The 17,139-nt window shown below is 42.2% G+C and overlaps 1 protein-coding gene across 1 annotated transcript in view; it reads right to left on the bottom strand.

Annotated features, from left to right (window-relative positions):
* The window catches only part of LOC126469917 (ras-related protein Rab-3), an 853,612-nt gene extending 853,086 nt beyond the window's left edge, over positions 1–526 (bottom strand). Inside the window, exon 1 of the mRNA XM_050097306.1 lies at positions 455–526. Within this exon, the coding sequence (XP_049953263.1) occupies positions 455–487 (33 nt within the window). The 5' untranslated portion in view covers positions 488–526. The remainder of the gene's footprint in view (positions 1–454) is intronic.
* Between the last annotated feature and the right edge of the window lie 16,613 nt (positions 527–17,139).

Genomic DNA, 17,139 nt, shown 5'->3' with positions numbered 1-17,139 from the left:
TCAAAAAATATGACTTGCAGATAATCAAAGAGTGTCAACAACTTTCAACCATCATCAACAATGTTTCTCTAGAGCCAGCAACTGTCTCAATAACGTTTTACAGAAAAAACGTACTGCACTAATAAGTTTTATTTATAGGAAACGACGCGTGTCAGCAGTTTATTCCAGTTTTCAGGTACTGTAGCAGTTTACATTGTTATTGTAAGTGATGTCAGTGTGTGTGTTGTTCCGCTTCTGTTGTCGCGCAGTCCTTTTATGGCCTTAAACTATAGTGCCTCCTTCATCACTCAGAAACTTTCACATACGCAAACCATGACGGTGCAGCCACTACGATTTAACGTAAAGAACACAGTGTGATAGATAACCACACTTGAAAATAGGAATAAATTCCTGAAACGTGTCGCACTAGGCACGAAATCCCGCGACTAGTGCGGTAGTATAATACGGTACTTACCTGGCGCGGCAGCAGTACGACGCGTCGCGCCATGGGCCTGTGCTGTGACTGCGCCGTTGTTTCCCTTCCGCCTTCCTGTGGCGCGCTTATCGCCCGCCGCACGCTGCCAGGCGCTCGCTGCCAGCTGTTCCTCACGTTATTACGACCGCCTAGAACCACACCTGCTGAGTCAGCGCGCCCGCCACCAATTCCCGACGACACATTGCGTTGTACGCGTACCTTACACAGGATTTGTAGCTACTGTGAAGCACGAAAGGATCTAGGAACCGCTCACAATTTTTTTACATTGTAGGTGACATGTCAGAACGATTTCTGATCAAAACCAGTGCTCGGCAGGGCGACAGTCGGCCGTCCCGATGATAGGGTAGGGGTGGGGGAGGGGCATAATCCCCGGGGCCCAATCCTCATGGCGGACCCAAGTCTCAAGGGCTCGGATCACACAGGGTGCAAATTTGGTAAGTAGTAGCCTGCTATTGCAAAATAAATTTTCTATTATACACTACTGGCCATTAAAATTGCTACACCACGAAGATGACGTGCTACAGACGCGAAATTTAACCGACAGGAATAAGATGCTTTGATATGCAAATGATTACCTTCTCAGAGCATTCACACAAGGTTGGCGCCGGTGGCGACACCTACAACGTGCTGGCATGAGGAAAGCTTCCAACCGATTTCTCATACACAAACAGCAGTTGACCGACGTTGCCTGGTGAAACGTTGTTGTGATGCCACGTGTAAGGAGGAGAAATGTGTACCATCACGTTTCCGACTTTGATAAAGATCGGATTATAGCCTATCGTGATTGCGGTTTATCGTATCGCGACATTGCTGCTCGCGCTGGTCGAGATCCAATAACTGTTAGCAGGATATGGAATCGGTAGGTTCAGGAGGGTAATACGGAACGCCGTGCTGGATCCCAACGGCCTCGTATCTTATCCGCATGGCTGTAACGGATCGTGCAGCCACGTCTCGATCCCTGAGTCAGCAGATGGGGACGTTTGCAAGACAACAACCATCTGCACGAACAGTTCGACGACGTTTGCAGCACCATGGACTATCAGCTCGGCGACCATGACTGCGGTTATCCTTGACGCTGCATCACAGACAGGAGCGCCTGCGATGGTATGGTCAACGACGAACCTGGGTGCACGAATGGCAAAACGTCATTTTTTCGGATCAATCGAGGTTCTGTTTACAGCATCATGGTGGTCGCATCCGTGTTTGGCTACATCGAGGTGAATGCACATTGGAAGCGTGTATTCGTCATCGCCATACTGGCGTGATGGTGTGGGGTGCCATTGGTTACACGTCTCGGTCACCTCTCTTGTTCGCATTGACGGCACTTTGAACTGTGGACGTTACATTTCAGATGTGTTACGACCCGTGGCTCTACCCTTCATTCGACCCCTGCGAAACCCTACATTTCAGTAGGATAATGCCCGACCGCATGTTGCAGGTCTTGTACGGGCCTTTCTGGATACAGAAAATGTTCGACTGCTGCCCTGGCCAGCACATTCTCCAGATCCCTCACCAATTGAAAACGTCTGGTTAATGATGGCCGAGCAACTGGCTCGTCGGAATACGCCAGTCACTACTCTTGATGAAGTGTGGTATCGTGTTGAAGCTGCATGGGCAGCTGTACCTGTACACGCCATCCAAGCTCTGTTTGACTCAATGCCCAGGCGTATCAAGGCCGTTATTACGGCCAGAGGTGGTTGTTCTGGGTACTGATTTCTTAGGATCTATGCACCCAAATTGCGTGAAAATGTAATCAAATGTCAGTTCTAGTATAATATATTTGTCCAACGAAAACCTGTTTATCTTCTGCATTTCTTCTTGGTGTAGCAATTTTAATGGCCAGTAGTGTATAATAAATAAAAGAATTTACTCCTGCACCAGCATGACCAATCTAGCTCTTCCTTTCCACTTCATTTCTTTAGTTTTATGAGTCATACAGGCCAGCTGCATACAATGCTATTTTGCGTTTGATCTTGAATGTACTACATTTCCTTTAGAAATCATGCATTAATACCATCTTCTACAATTCTGTTTCGTGTTAATGTTGAATGCACTGTATTTTCTTTAGATATCGTTCACTAAAACAACCTTGTATGGAGTTGAAAATGTGCTTTCTTCTTGAAAATCCTAACAAAAAAATTCCCCAACAAATGTACACGGTAACAGCTGTGAAACGTAGTTATAATTTGATAGGTTTGCCAGCAGCATTCAAAGATAAGGCACTTCTGATTCCATCATAAGGTGTTTTACTCGAAAAACGAGTATACAGAAAATATTTTGCATTCTACAGTAAACACAAATAAAATATTCCTGTTTGTAGATAGTCGTCCTGGAAAAGCAGTAAAAGTGAAGAAATGGGCTGACGTGAAAGACGTACATTGGAGATGCTGATACTTGTTCGTCCGTAGAATAGCCAACTCACATGGGAACTCTCACGTTACTTGACATTATTTCTTGGGCAACGACGGTCGTCCTTCAGACTCAGCTCAGAAAATTGGAGATGCAAATAATTGAAATTTCCTCGGAATATACCAGCTCCTAAATCACTATGATCCATTTCCTGTAAAACACATTGGCAGCGGCATAGCCCAACAAAAACATGGAAAGCAGTTACAAGAGCGTTATCTGTCAAATTTATTTCTAGTTGTGCCCATCATGTCGTGGGTGCCATCCTGGAAGAGAGAGAAAATGAGAAGTATTATTCCAATTATTATTGATGCAACTCCTGATTCAAATCATATTGAACAAACAATATTCGTCTTGCGTTATATTTGCTTCAATAAGGAAACTGATGAATATGAAATAGATGAACGGGTTCTGGAATGCATATATTGTGATCAGAAAGCGAGAGTTGCTATTGCACATTTAATTGCACCAGCACTTGTGAAACACTCAGTTCCTATTTGTGAATGCTGCGGACAAGCTTATGATAACCGAAGGAATAGTAGAGAATCTTACAAAGCAGTTCAGTTACATTTTCTTCAGTGCAATCTTCCTGCAAAATTTTCCATGTGTACTTGTGATAGCATTATATTGAGTTTATGCACGAGAGTTGTCATAAAGCAGATACTTTTTCAGAGTGATTCAACTTCTTTACAACTTTCCATAACATTTTTCTGGATTTGTGACAGCATTGTCAATATGTAAAACTACCCACGTTTCGACCATTTTTGTTGCCAGTGGTTATGGGATAAAACTAATAGATAAAACTATGGCGACAAAGAATTAAGGCAATAGAGGAGAGCAGGAGGAAGCACAAAACATCGCTCTATTACCAGATGTTCAACGGGCGGTCAAAATTATCCCCCAAGCATGCATCAAGCCGATCTTTCAAAGTAGCAACAGAGTAAAAGATGTTCTTCGCCCAACGAAAGACGCAGTTGACAAACCACATGCTACTAGAGTTTACGAAATCAGGTGCGAATGTGGAGTAGTGTATGTAGGCGAGATGGGGCGGCCCATCAGCACAAGGATATCTGAACACGAAAGATGTATCCGACTAAGACAACACACCAAGTCAGTGGTGGCAGACTACCAGGATGAGTGCGGCAAACAGATTGATTTTGGTGAAGCTCGCGTACTAGCAAAACAGCTTCTTACTTTCAGGAGGAAGACTAGAGAGGCAATAGAAATAGCCAAGCGACCCGCCAATGTGAAGAGAGAAGACAGATATCGACTTCCGACGTCTTGGCTACCAGCAATTACAGCGTTGCAGGACGACAGCTCACGTGAAGCTATACACACAGGCGCGCGGGATACCGCAGCGGCCGTAGGTACACTCGTGGACAAAACGAGCGAGGCCCCTCGCCTTTTCGTTATGCTGATCCGCACAGCTTTAAAGTCTGCTACACAGCATAACAGGCAAGGCGAAGAAGTGCTACCAACATACTATGCACAGGCGTGAAATTGAAAAACTATCCGAAATTTGTCAAACTGTTTCCAATCATGTGTAAGATTATATCAATGTTGATTTGTGTGTTAAACACAACACGTAAATATAAGATATAAATGAAAGAAGAAACACTAATTAGTATCAACTGTACTAATAAAAATGAATTTCAGCTTATCGAGATAACATAACTGTTTTAGTAAGACAAAGTACCCCAAATCGATACGAATTAGCAAAGTATTATGCGCATTCGGCTGCGAAACGGTCTGTGTCAAGGTTCAGACCAGTCATACTGGAGTACCGTTGCTGACCTACCATGAAAGTACGCAAATTCAGCAACGCGTGAAGATTCATAACGAAATGCAGTAAAAATCATTCAGTGCCACACTGAAGTCAGTTCAATTACTGACGGAAACGGAAAAAGTAGGCAGTAACGAGTATGAACTTCTATAGAGTTTCATATTGACATCCACAGGGCACCAGTACAGAATAAAGATAGCAATAAAACGTATTGGGGGCGCGAGAATTTCTTGAAATTACTTTACTGAAAGTCTATCTGCCTCCATCGAGATTAGAACCGAAAACAAACCAGACCTCCCTTCCAGTAGTAAACACCTTTCACTAAGCTAGCAGACAACCCAGGCAAACAGCCCTCTATTATTACCCCAAACATGATAAAGCCGGCAATTTCGCAATGAAAATGGCAAAATGATCTGCAGTTTCTGTTGCATAGAGCTTTATGGACTCAAAAACATGAATTTTTACCTTTATGTCACCGCTCATATGACAATCACTGGGGATGTTTATCGAAACATCAAAATACTGTTATTAGCGAGTAAATTTAGTAGGATAATTCTGCACCACCCCAGGAAATAATCGGTGACATAGCTGCCAAACGTATTCTACAATGTTTCGAATTCTCCACAGCCAGAAAACATTCATTAGCCGAACTGTTTCTTAAGCAAGCTACCAGTGGGAACGCTCGCACTTCTAAAACGCGGTGGCATTAATACTGGGATCTGGATAACCACGTGTATAGGCAAATGGATTTTATTTGCATTCCTGTAAACGTGACTTGGATCGAAAGCGTTTATTTATGCGGCACTGATCTTCAGTAACTGTCGTAGCTATTTTCGTTGTTAGGATTTCGTCACCTAAATCGGTAAAAATGGAACCCTACTAGTCTCACTTTCTTGACCGGCTATCTGTCTACCAACCCTTAACACCCGGTTACTTCGAGTACGGGTAGACATAATAAGCGGAAATATATCGCACTTCCTGCGGTATATTGTCCCTTGGTGGTGTAAAAATGTGAGCTATGTCAACGCAATCTGATGATACGGCCCTTTATGTAAAGAAAATTTACGCGAAAGGTCAAAAAATGGCTCTAAGAACTATGTGACCAAACTGCTTAGTTCATCAGTCCCCTATACCTAGAACTACTTACATCTACCTAACCTAAGGAAATCACACACGTCCATGCCCGAGGTAGGATTCCAACCTGTGACTGAAGCAGCCGCGCGGTTCGTTACTGAAGCGCCTAGAACCGCTCGACCACCGCACCCGGCGAAACCTTTTTTACCTCGTGTATAATTATAATATATACTGCCTAGTGAGGATAAACTGTATTCGCCAGCAACTCAGATCGTTTTATCAGGGAACTTTTACGATGCTAGATTCAAATTTTGTTTGAAGTCGTCTGCAATATCCACTTATAAACAACCTAGGAACGTCGTATGCGGTATCCACTTCTAAGGACGCTGGCAGATACTGGAGTACCATAACAAGTAGTTAAGAATTTATTGTTATTGGTCTTTTATTTCAGTATCAATTTAACGCACCTAGGTGTTTGTATATAGCTGAAAATAATGAAGAAAGAATCAATAAACAGCAAAGAACTTCGATGTTCAAATCAAATGTAACTCACACGTCGCAATTACAACATACTTTCGTTGTTACGTCTACATGACTACATCTACAGGATTTCTTTGCAATCCAGACTTACGTGCCTGGCAGAGGATTCATCGAACCACCTTCGGAATATTTCTCTACCGTCCCACTCCTTAACAGCCCTGAATCACACTATTATTATGGTCATTTCTTCCTGTGTAAGTTCACGAGGAAATAATGTTTTGACATTCAGAACAGATGTTGGTGATCTAAATTTCGTGAAAAGATCTCGCGGCAAAGAAAAACTCTTTTGGTTTCATGAATGTCACCCCAATTCGCTTATCAAATCTGGGACTCTCTCTCGCCTATTTCTTGACATTACGAATCGTGCTACCGTTCCTTGGACGTATTTTGCGTGCACCGTCAATCACGTCTGTCAAGGATCCCATACCGCGCAGGAATACTATAGCAGTGGACGGACAAACGTAGTGTAGGCAGTGTTTTCAGTATACCTGTTGCGTATTCTTAGAGTGTGGCCAATAAAACGCAGTCTGTCGTTTGCCTTCCCCACAAAAGTATGTTGCTGGCTTAATCATGTCTGGGGTAATAATAGAGGGTTGTTTGCCTGGGATGTCTGCTAGCATAGTGAAAGGTGTTTACTACTGGAAGGGAGGTCTAGTTTGTTTTCCGTTCTAATCTAGATTTAGGCAGATAGACTATCAGTAAAGTAATTTTAAGAAATTCTCGTGCCCCAGTACCTTTATCCTGTACTGACGTCCTGTGGATGTCCATATGATACTCTTGTAGAATTTCATAGTCGTTACTGCCTACTTTTTCCGCTTCTGGCAATAACTGAATTGACTTCAGTGTGGCACTGAATGATTTTTACTGCATTTCCTTATGAATCTTAACGCATTGCTGAATTTGCACACTTTCATGGTAGGTCAGCAATGGTAATCCAGTATGACTGGTCTGAACCTTGACACAGACCGTTCGCGGCCGAATGCGCATAATATTTTGCTAATTCGTATCGATTTGGGGCACTTTGTCTTACTAAAACAGTTATGTTATCTCGATAAGCTGAAATTCCTTTTTATTAGTACAGTTCATACTAATTAGCGTTTCCTCTTTCATTTATACCTTATATTTACGTGTTGTGTTTAACACACAAATCAGCATTAATATAGTCTTACACATGATTGGAATCAGTCTGACAAAGTTCGAATAGCTTTTCAATTTCACGCCTGTGCATAGTAAATTGGTAGCACTTCGTCGCCTTGCCTGTTACGCTGTGCGGATCAGCATAACGAAAAGGCGAGGGGTCTCGCTCGTTTTGTTCACGACTCTACATCAGTACCGGCGCGCCTCAGCCGGCGTTAGAAAGTACATCTACATCTACATTTATACTCCGCAAGCCACCCAATGGTGTGTGGCGGAGGGCATTTTACGTGCCACTGTCATTACCTCCCTTTCCTGTTCCAGTCGCGTATGGATCGCGGGAAGAACGACTGTCTGAAAGCCTCCGTGCGCGCTCTAATCTCTCTAATTTTACATTCGTGATCTCCTCGGGAGGTATAAGTAGGGGGAAGCAATATATTCGATACCTCATCCAGAAACGCACCCTCTCGAAACCTGGCGAGCATTCTACACCGCGATGCAGAGCGCCTCTCTTGCAGAGTCTGCCACTTGAGTTTATTAAACATCTCCGTAACGCTATCACGGTTACCAAATAACCCTGTGACGAAACGCGCCGCTCTTCTTTGGATCTTCTCTATCTCCTCCGTCAAACCGATCTGGTACGGATCCCACACTGATGAGCAATACTCAAGTATAGGTCGAACGAGAGTTTTGTAAGCCACCTCCTTTGTTGATGGACTACATTTTCTAAGCACTCTCCCAATGAATCTCAACCTGGTACCCGCCTTACCAACAATTAATTTTGTATGATCATTCCACTTCAAATCGTTCCGCACGCATACTCCCAGATATTTTACAGAAGTAACTGCTACCAGTGTTTGTTCCGCTATCATATAATCATACAATAAAGGATCCTTCTTTATATGTATTCGCAATACATTACATTTGTCTATGTTAAGGGACAGTTGCCACTCCCTGCACCAAGTGCCTATCCGCTGCAGATCTTCCTGCATTTCGCTACTATTTTCTAATGCTGCAACTTCTCTGTATACTACAGCATCATCCGCGAAAAGCCACATGGAACTTCCGACACTATCTACTAGATCATTTATATATATTGTGAAAAGCAATGGTCCCATAACACTCCCCTGTGGCACGCCAGAGGTTACTATAACGTCTGTAGACGTCTCTCCGTTGATAACAACATGCTGTGTTATGTTTGCTAGAAACTCTTCAATACAGCCACACAGCTGGTCTGATATTCCGTAGGCTCTTACTTTGTTTATCAGGCGACAGTGTGGAACTGTATCGAACGCCTTCCGGAAGTCAAGAAAAATAGCATCTACCTAGGAGCCTGTATCTAATATTTTCTGGGTCTCATGAACAAATAAAGCGAGTTGGGTCTCACACGATCGCTGTTTCCGGAATCCATGTTGATTCCTACATAGTAGATTCTGGGTTTCCAGAAACGACATGATACTCGAGCAAAAAGCATGTTCTAAAATTCTACAACGGATCGACGTCAGAGATATAGGTCTATAGTTTTGCGCAACTGCTCGACGACCCTTCTTGAAGACTGGGACTACCTGTGCTCTTTTCCAATCATTTGGAACCCTCCGTTCCTCTAGAGACTTGCGGTACACGGCTGTTAGAAGGGGGGCAAGTTCTTTCGCGTACTCTGTGTAGACTCGAATTGGTATCCCGTCAGGTCTAGTGGACTTCCCTCTATTGAGTGATTCCAGTTGCTTTTCTATTCCTTGGACACTTATTTCGATGTCAGCCATTTTTTCGTTTGTGCGAGGATTTAGAGAAGGAATTGCAGTGCGGTCTTCCTCTGTGAAACAGCTTTGGAAAAAGGTGTTTAGTATTTCAGCTTTACGCGTGTCATCCTCTGCTTCAATGCCATCATCATCCCGGAGTGTCTAGATACGCTGTTTCGAGCCACTTACTGATTTAACGTAAGACCAGAACTTCCTAGGATTTTCTGTCAAGTCGGTACATAGAATTTTACTTTCGAATTCACTGAACGCTTCACGCATAGCCCTCCTTACGCTAACTTTGACATCGTTTAGCTTCTGTTTGTCTGAGAGGTTTTGGCTGCGTTTAAACTTGGAGTGAAGCTCTCTTTGCTTTCGCAGTAGTTTCCTAACTTTGTTGTTGTACCACGGTGGGTTTTTCCCGTCCCTCACAGTTTTACTCGGCACGTACCTGTCTAAAACGCATTTTACGATTGCCTTGAACTTTTCCCATAAACACTCAACATTGTCAGTGTCGGAACAGAAATTTTCGTTTTGATCTGTTAGGTAGTCTGAAATCTGCCTTCTATTACTCTTGCTAAACAGATAAACCTTCCTCCCTTTTTTTATATTCCTGTTATCTTCCATATTCAGGGATGCTGCAACGGCCTTATGATCACTGATTCCCTGTTCTGCACTTAAAGAGTCGAAAAGTTCGGGTCTGTTTGTTATCAGTAGGTCCAAGATGTTATCTCCACGAGTCGGTTCTCTGTTTAATTGCTCGAGGTAATTTTCGGATAGTGCACTCAGTATAAGTCACTCGATGCTCTGTCCCTATCACCCTTCCTAAACATCTGAGTGTCCCAGTCTATATCTGGTAAATTGAAATCTCCACCTAAGACTATAACATGCTGAGAAAATTTATGTGAAGTGTATTCCAAATTTTCTCTCAGTTGTTCTGCCACTAATGCTGCTGAGTCGGGAGGTCGGTAAGAGGAGCCAATTATTAACCTAGCTCGATTGTTGAGTGTAGCCTCCACCCATAATAATTCACAGGAACTATCCACTTCTACTTCACTACAGGATAAACTACTACTAACAGCGACGAACACTCCACCACCGGTTGCATGCAATCTATCCTTTCTAAACACCGTCTGTACCTTTGTAAAAATTTCGGCAGAATTTATCTCTGGCTTCAGCCAGCTTTCTGTACCTATAACGATTTCAGCTTCGGTGCTTTCTATCAGCGCTTGAAGTTCCGGTAGTTTACCAACGCAGCTTCGACAGTTGACAATTACAATTCCGATTGCTGCTTGGTCCCCGCATGTCCTGACTTTGCCCCGCACCCGTTGAGGCTGTTGCCCTTTCTGTACTTGCCCAAGGCCATCTAACCTAAAAAACCGCCCAGCCCACGCCACACAACCCCTGCTACCCTTGTAGCCGCTTGTTGCGTGTAGGAAAACAACGCCACGTCACAACTGCCACCTTGTTTTCCATTCGCCGATCTCCAACAATCACAAGCAGCAATGCAAACACCAATCAGAACGTCGCTTTTCCGCCAGTAAAAAGCAATAATAAAAACACCAATAATCAACTTCTAATATCCCCCCCCCCTTCCTTCATCCTTAACAGCCTATCAGAATTAGATAACAGCCACGTCTGCAGGTATATAAGAAACAAAGTTTTCTCATTCGGCAGTAAACAAAAACACCCTGAAAAAGGTCACTCGCAACTGACTGAAACGTCAGTAGTTTTACATATTGGTATTGCGCTCACAAACACCAGAAAATTTTTATTGAGAGTGACAATGGCCGCGGAAGCCTACCTTTATATTCTTTACAACTTTTTCAGTAGCAGTCCACAACGATGGTAACACTTCTGAAAGAGTGTGTTGAAAGTTCTTTATTCTTTATGTCTGATAACCGTTGGAGTGCTCAGGTTGATGCTGCAACGCCAGTTGCAGCTTACTTGGATAAGATTGCCATTGCTGTTGAGACTCTCAGTAAGTTAAATTTGTCAACTGAAACACGTTCTGTGGTACGGCTTATTTTGGATTATGTGAGATCATTCAAGTGTTTAATCATGGCATCGATTTAGCTTAAGCTGTTAGAACCAATTGACTACAGAAGCAATTATTACAAGCTCGAAATACTACCACTGATGTTGAGGTAGGACACTGAGTGCTTATTGAATAAATTGACATAGCTTGTCGAATATTGAGACAATTCCCCTTGATCTGAAGTTGTTGCCAGTGCAATTATTTCAGTTCTGAATTTCCAGAACTGAGCACTAAGAAGAGGAAATAATTTCATTATGAAACGAGGAATGAAGTGACAGGTGGGGATCCAAAGGCTTTATTCGTATTTTATGTCATTATTGGCAATCTAGTGTCTAACTTAAAATATAAAGCATTTAAGATTTTAGATGAAACATTTGGGTTTTATGGAAATACTCAAAGATGGCTGACGATCACTTCGCTGAGTTGGTTGGTTGATTTGTATCAGGGAAGGGGACCAAACAGTGATGTTGTAATGTTGTTGCATTAATTTGTTCTGAAAGCGGTGCTGACATTCAAGACCATAAAAGTGGGTTAAAATCTGTGAGCTATCTGAGGAAGTTAACCTCGCATTACTGCGCAACTGTTTCACCAGGTATCCAGTCTAGCTTACCAAATTCCCAACCAGACTAACGTTAATTATAATCTTTTAATAGTCATACGACAACCGGTGATATATATATACAGGGTGAGTCACCTAACATTACCGCTGGATATATTTCTTAAACTACATCAAACACTGACGAATCGATTCTACAGACCGAACGTGAGGAGAGGGGCTAGTGTAATTGGTTAATACAAACCATTAAAAAATGCACGGAAGTATGTTTTTTAACACAAACCTACGTTTTTTAAAATGGAACCCCGTTAGTTTTGTTAGCACATCTGAACATATAAGCAAATACGTAATCAGTGCCGTTTGTTGCATTGTAAAATGTTAATTACATCCGGAGATATTGTAACCTAAAGTTGACGCTTGAGTACCACTCCTCCGCTGTTCGATCGTGTGTATCGGAGAGCACCGAATTACGTAGGGATCCAAAGGGAACGGTGATGGACCTTAGGTACAGAAGAGACTGGAACAGCACATTACGTCCACATGCTAACACCTTTTTATTGGTCTTTATCACTGACGCACATTCACATTACCATGAGGGGTGAGGTACACGTACACACGTGGTTTCCGTTTTCAATTACGGAGTGGAATAGTGTGTGTCCCGACATGTCAGGCCAATAGATGTTCAATGTGGTGGCCAGCATTTGCTGCACACAATTGCAATCTCTGGCGTAATGAATGTCGTGTGTCCTGCTGGGAAACCCGCCTGTTTACAACTAGTCCTCCTCCTCACTGCTCCCGCTGTCTCGTAAGAGTTTGGCCGGTTCGTTTTCACGTTCTCAACTGCAGTCACAGAAATTATTCATCATAGTTATGTGATTACAAAATGTCATACATAATACCGCTTAGTATTGTCTTTCACAATTTTTAAGAACAAAAGTGAGACTTACTTTTTTTTTGCAAAAAAAATTTGCATGAATCGACAATATAAAAATAAATGTTAAATGACTTGAGAATATAAAAAAATAAAAGTGAAATGAATTGACACTATAAAAATAAAATTAAATGAACTGACAATATAATACCTAAATCCACATCACTAATGTGGTTCACTTGCGTTTTAATAAATCAAATGCTACTTATTAATTCACTAAAATGAATAGGATTATGCCTTGTGCAAGTATAGGTCAGGACAGCATAGGGTTCACATGTTATGTTATTTACACACACACACATGCACACCTGTTGTCTAGGACAGCATAGGGTTCACATGTTATTTACACACACACACATGCACACCTGTTGTCTATACTACAAACTAACTACCCATAAACATGTATTACTCAAAATTCTACTTCAATCTACTACTAGTTAATCCAACAAGCTACTTCAATGCTACTTCAACACAGTGTTTATACCACTACAACATTGTTCTAATTCGTCCTCTTCTTGACGCTCGTGGCATATCTCTTGTCACATGATAAATATGGAGAAACTTTCCTTAAACATACATGGTAAAAAGAACAATGGTTATTTGCACGCCAAAACATTTATACCAGTTGACACACCTGATAAGAGACTCTCAATTATACATATATCATACTCATATGTTTATACATAAAACAGTAAGACAATTTCATCTAAAATTACGTTATCACAAGAATTAATCACACAGAAGACTCTGAGAAGGGTAAAAATGTCTTCATTATACAGGTTATACTACATTTTCTTACCCATTTCGTTCCTTCTTTAAGTTACCTTTCGCTGGGAATCAGTTATTTCGCCTGTGGTGGTCATTCTGGATTCATTTCTCATGAATGGCAAAATTGTGGTCACCTCTATTCTGTAAAACAGTTTCATCTTAACATATTGAACTTACAACAGACACAAAAGATCCGAACCCTCCTGTAGTTTAAATGACAAATGTTTTGCTTCATCCTTATTACATTAAACCAAGCTTTCTTCGGTCCCATAATCAAAATTATTTAACCTTCCTCTACCTTCAAGAGGGACATTTCTTCAGTTCAACTCATATAGGCTGCAGTGCATCCCACACCAGCGAAAACAGTAAGCTGTAATGCTCACAGTATCAGCAAAACGCATAAACGTCACTTTTCTAGGACAGGTATTAAAGCAGAATAATTTTTCAGGCTCTGGCTCAACATCAGTCGAGACTACAAAAAGCGTCCATATTTCTGTTCCATTCTCCATTTGCTGAAAAACTGCTCGTATTTGACTACCACAATAATATTTCAGGGCCACGTAAATCACACAAACCACAATTCTTCTTTCACCTTGAAGGGAATCAATATACTGACGAAATCCACAGACAGCACTTCACATACTCAGCTATAAAGAACAAAAAAGACATATATCATCAGTATTAACATATCATCGCATATTGGGAAGCCAATGGTTAAACAATCGTATTATTGCATCCTGTTTTCAAGATTCTAAACTTACTCATTCCTTTCTCAGAGTTCTCCTATTTTAAAATATTCATACAGCACGCATACTATAGTAAGATATCCTCATTTATACTGACAGATATAGAATAGTAATAGATAGATAGTAGCACTGAAAGCAGAAAATCGGAAACAAGAAACAGCTGGGGACCTGGGTTTGCCAGACCCATAGTACCCACAGATCGGATATTCCCCTGAGTTTTGCATTAATTCAACACAGACCTTGCTTCCCTCAGGAGCACTCTTTTCAATTTACACAAAAAACCATAAACAGCGTTTCACTTGTTCACAAAGAAACCTTTTATCTTCACATTTGAACCAACCTAAATCCTAATTGCACAAAGGAAAAATACCACAAACATCACTTCAATCAATCACATAGAAACATCTATATCATTATTTTTACCAACATATTATTCAAAATGCATATGTCACAAATGTAACCCAATCAATTCATTCTCCTCTCTATACACCCTATGTACTCATTTGCCATGTCACTCATTTGTTCCGATTGGGCGCCTTCTGCGCTGATCATTTGTCATTGCCGGTTTTGTTCATTTCAATTTGCTGGATTATGTCTAGGGTTGGCCGGCCGAATTTCGTCATCATGTGGTGCTCCGCCTACAATCCTATTCCCACCGTGTTCATCGTAGTATCGATTCTGGTTGCCGTACCTGTAGCGTTCACGATCTTGTCCACGTCCTCGATCATTTCCATTGTTCCATCTGTGTTCGCGACTGTTACCCCGGTTTCTATACGGCCAGTCCCGATTATTGTTCCGTTCGCGTTGTGTCGACCAGTCACGCCGTTGATCAGTACTACGGCCACGACTGCGATCAAGCTGCTGTGCCCCGTAATAACTTTGTGCCTGATTAGGCGGGCATTCTCCTGTATTGTATTCCAACTCTTGGATAAGTGTCTTAAACGTTTCCACGTCCTCTTTGCATCGTCCCGCAAGAATGACGTGGCGCAAGTGCATCGGCAATTTGGTGATGCATATCCTAATTAGTTCCGCAGGCCCGTATGGGTCGTATAGAAATTGATTTACCTGCAGCATGTGATAGGCGTGCTGGGCTGCCGTAACCAGACTGGTTCAAATTTGGCAGGATAATTATGCCATGCTTGACCCTATCTTGTGCCGCTTCCGACCAATAGGCGGACAGAAAGGCTTGTCGAAACTCCAGAGTGGAGTTGCAGTGACGCGCTGCCGACCTCATGCGAATCGCCGGTTCGCCTTCCAAATAGCCACACATATATTCTATCTTACGTGAACTTGCCCAGTCGGGGGGAAGACAGAACTCAAATTGCTCGAGCCATGCTCGTGGATGTATTCCTTTTTGCGAATTTCGAAATATCTCAAACTTTCTCACCGTAAGGAAATATTTGAAATCAAATCCCCGCATTTCCTCCCGGCGAGGCCCTTGAATGTTACTATTTTTCTCATGCCTGCCACTTAAAATACATTCTTCCCTGTCGTCAAAATCTCCCTCGTGGCCGGAGTCCCTCTCTGCACTGTTCGTACAGCTATTTTTAGTGCTATTGGCGAGTTCGGAATCACACCCCTTGTGGCTTTCCAGATGCGCCACGCGTTCTTGTAATTCACCTGTTACAGCTTCTTGCCGCCTGTTCACTTCGAACTGTCCCTTCTGAAATCTAAGAAGCGAACGCACTTCTTCAGTCTCTGTGACCACAACCAGTGTAGTATTGTTATCGCTCTCCGTCACCTTCATCGTGCTTACGATGTCTGCTAATGCCACAATCTTATCGTGTATTTGTCTGTTGTCCTCCGCCCCAGTTTGCTTCAATTGTTCTACTTGCTGTTCGAGTGCATGAATCGCTTGACTGTTGTCCGCTACTGTGTTGCTAACGGACGCGGGACAATGCGTTTCCGCCTCCTGAACCCTGGAGAGTACCTGCTGGCGTTCCCTTTGGAATTTCTCTCTCAACGCTTGGAAATTCCTAAGTAGCTTTTCCTCGCTCTCTTTCGATTCCGCATCGCGACTCCGCTTGCCTTATTCTAAGGCTTGCAGTCGATCATCGATTTGTTCAAGTGTACGGTCTAATTCTTTCATAATATCACTTTTTATTTCACATGCCAGATTGTTTATTCTTTGTGAGATATCATCGGACACTTTCTGCATCGACTTGTCGACTTTATTTGTCTGCTGGATTAGTTTTTCGTCTATTTGTTTGCCTAGCTCTTGGATCGATTTTTCAGATTTCTCTGCGTTTTCTTCATTTTGTTGCAATAAGGCTTTCATGAGTTCTGCCAAATCAATTTGGTTAGTTGGAGGCAAATTAATTTCTGGCTCTGATGTGAGCCCGTTCGTCCTGTATTGCATTTCCTCTGAAGTATTCCCCAATGCATTTTCGGAACCGTCCGACGCGTTAATATTCGAAATCAAATTATCCCCTTGGTCCATATTGCTTAAGTTGTTGGACCGCCTACTTTTAGCTTGGTTACGTGTCTGCATTAGTTCAATTTATACCCGGTACGCAACACACCAGTCAAAATAAATGTATCCCCCAAAAATTACGACAGTCACACGAAAGGTACCCAATCTAGAACGCACTTTTTCACACACAAAACAAATTTATGTCTTTGATCGAAGTCAGTGCAATTTACAAGCGAAAAAAAATACACACACACATAAAACACACAAATATAGAAAACAAAACTAGACAAACAACGCAACGCCGCTCAACAACGCCGTGAATCTTTTGAAAGTCTGCTCAGAAACAACGCAGAAGTTGTTTGAGCGCTACAGGGAAAAAACATTAAGATTATACAACGCTCGCAATCTAACATTTCAGAGATTCCAGAGTCTTGCGGAATCACAGAACAGGGTCGCCATGTGTAATGTTGTTATGTGTAAAGTTGTTGCAATAATTTATTCTGAAAGCAGTGCTGACATTCAAGACCATAAAAGTGGGT

Source organism: Schistocerca serialis, chromosome 3 (genome assembly GCF_023864345.2).
Source record: "Schistocerca serialis cubense isolate TAMUIC-IGC-003099 chromosome 3, iqSchSeri2.2, whole genome shotgun sequence".
NCBI classification, from domain to species: Eukaryota; Metazoa; Arthropoda; class Insecta; order Orthoptera; family Acrididae; genus Schistocerca; species Schistocerca serialis.
The sequence above is the reverse complement of the archived record's forward strand: the minus strand, read 5'-3'. Positions and strand labels throughout refer to the sequence as shown.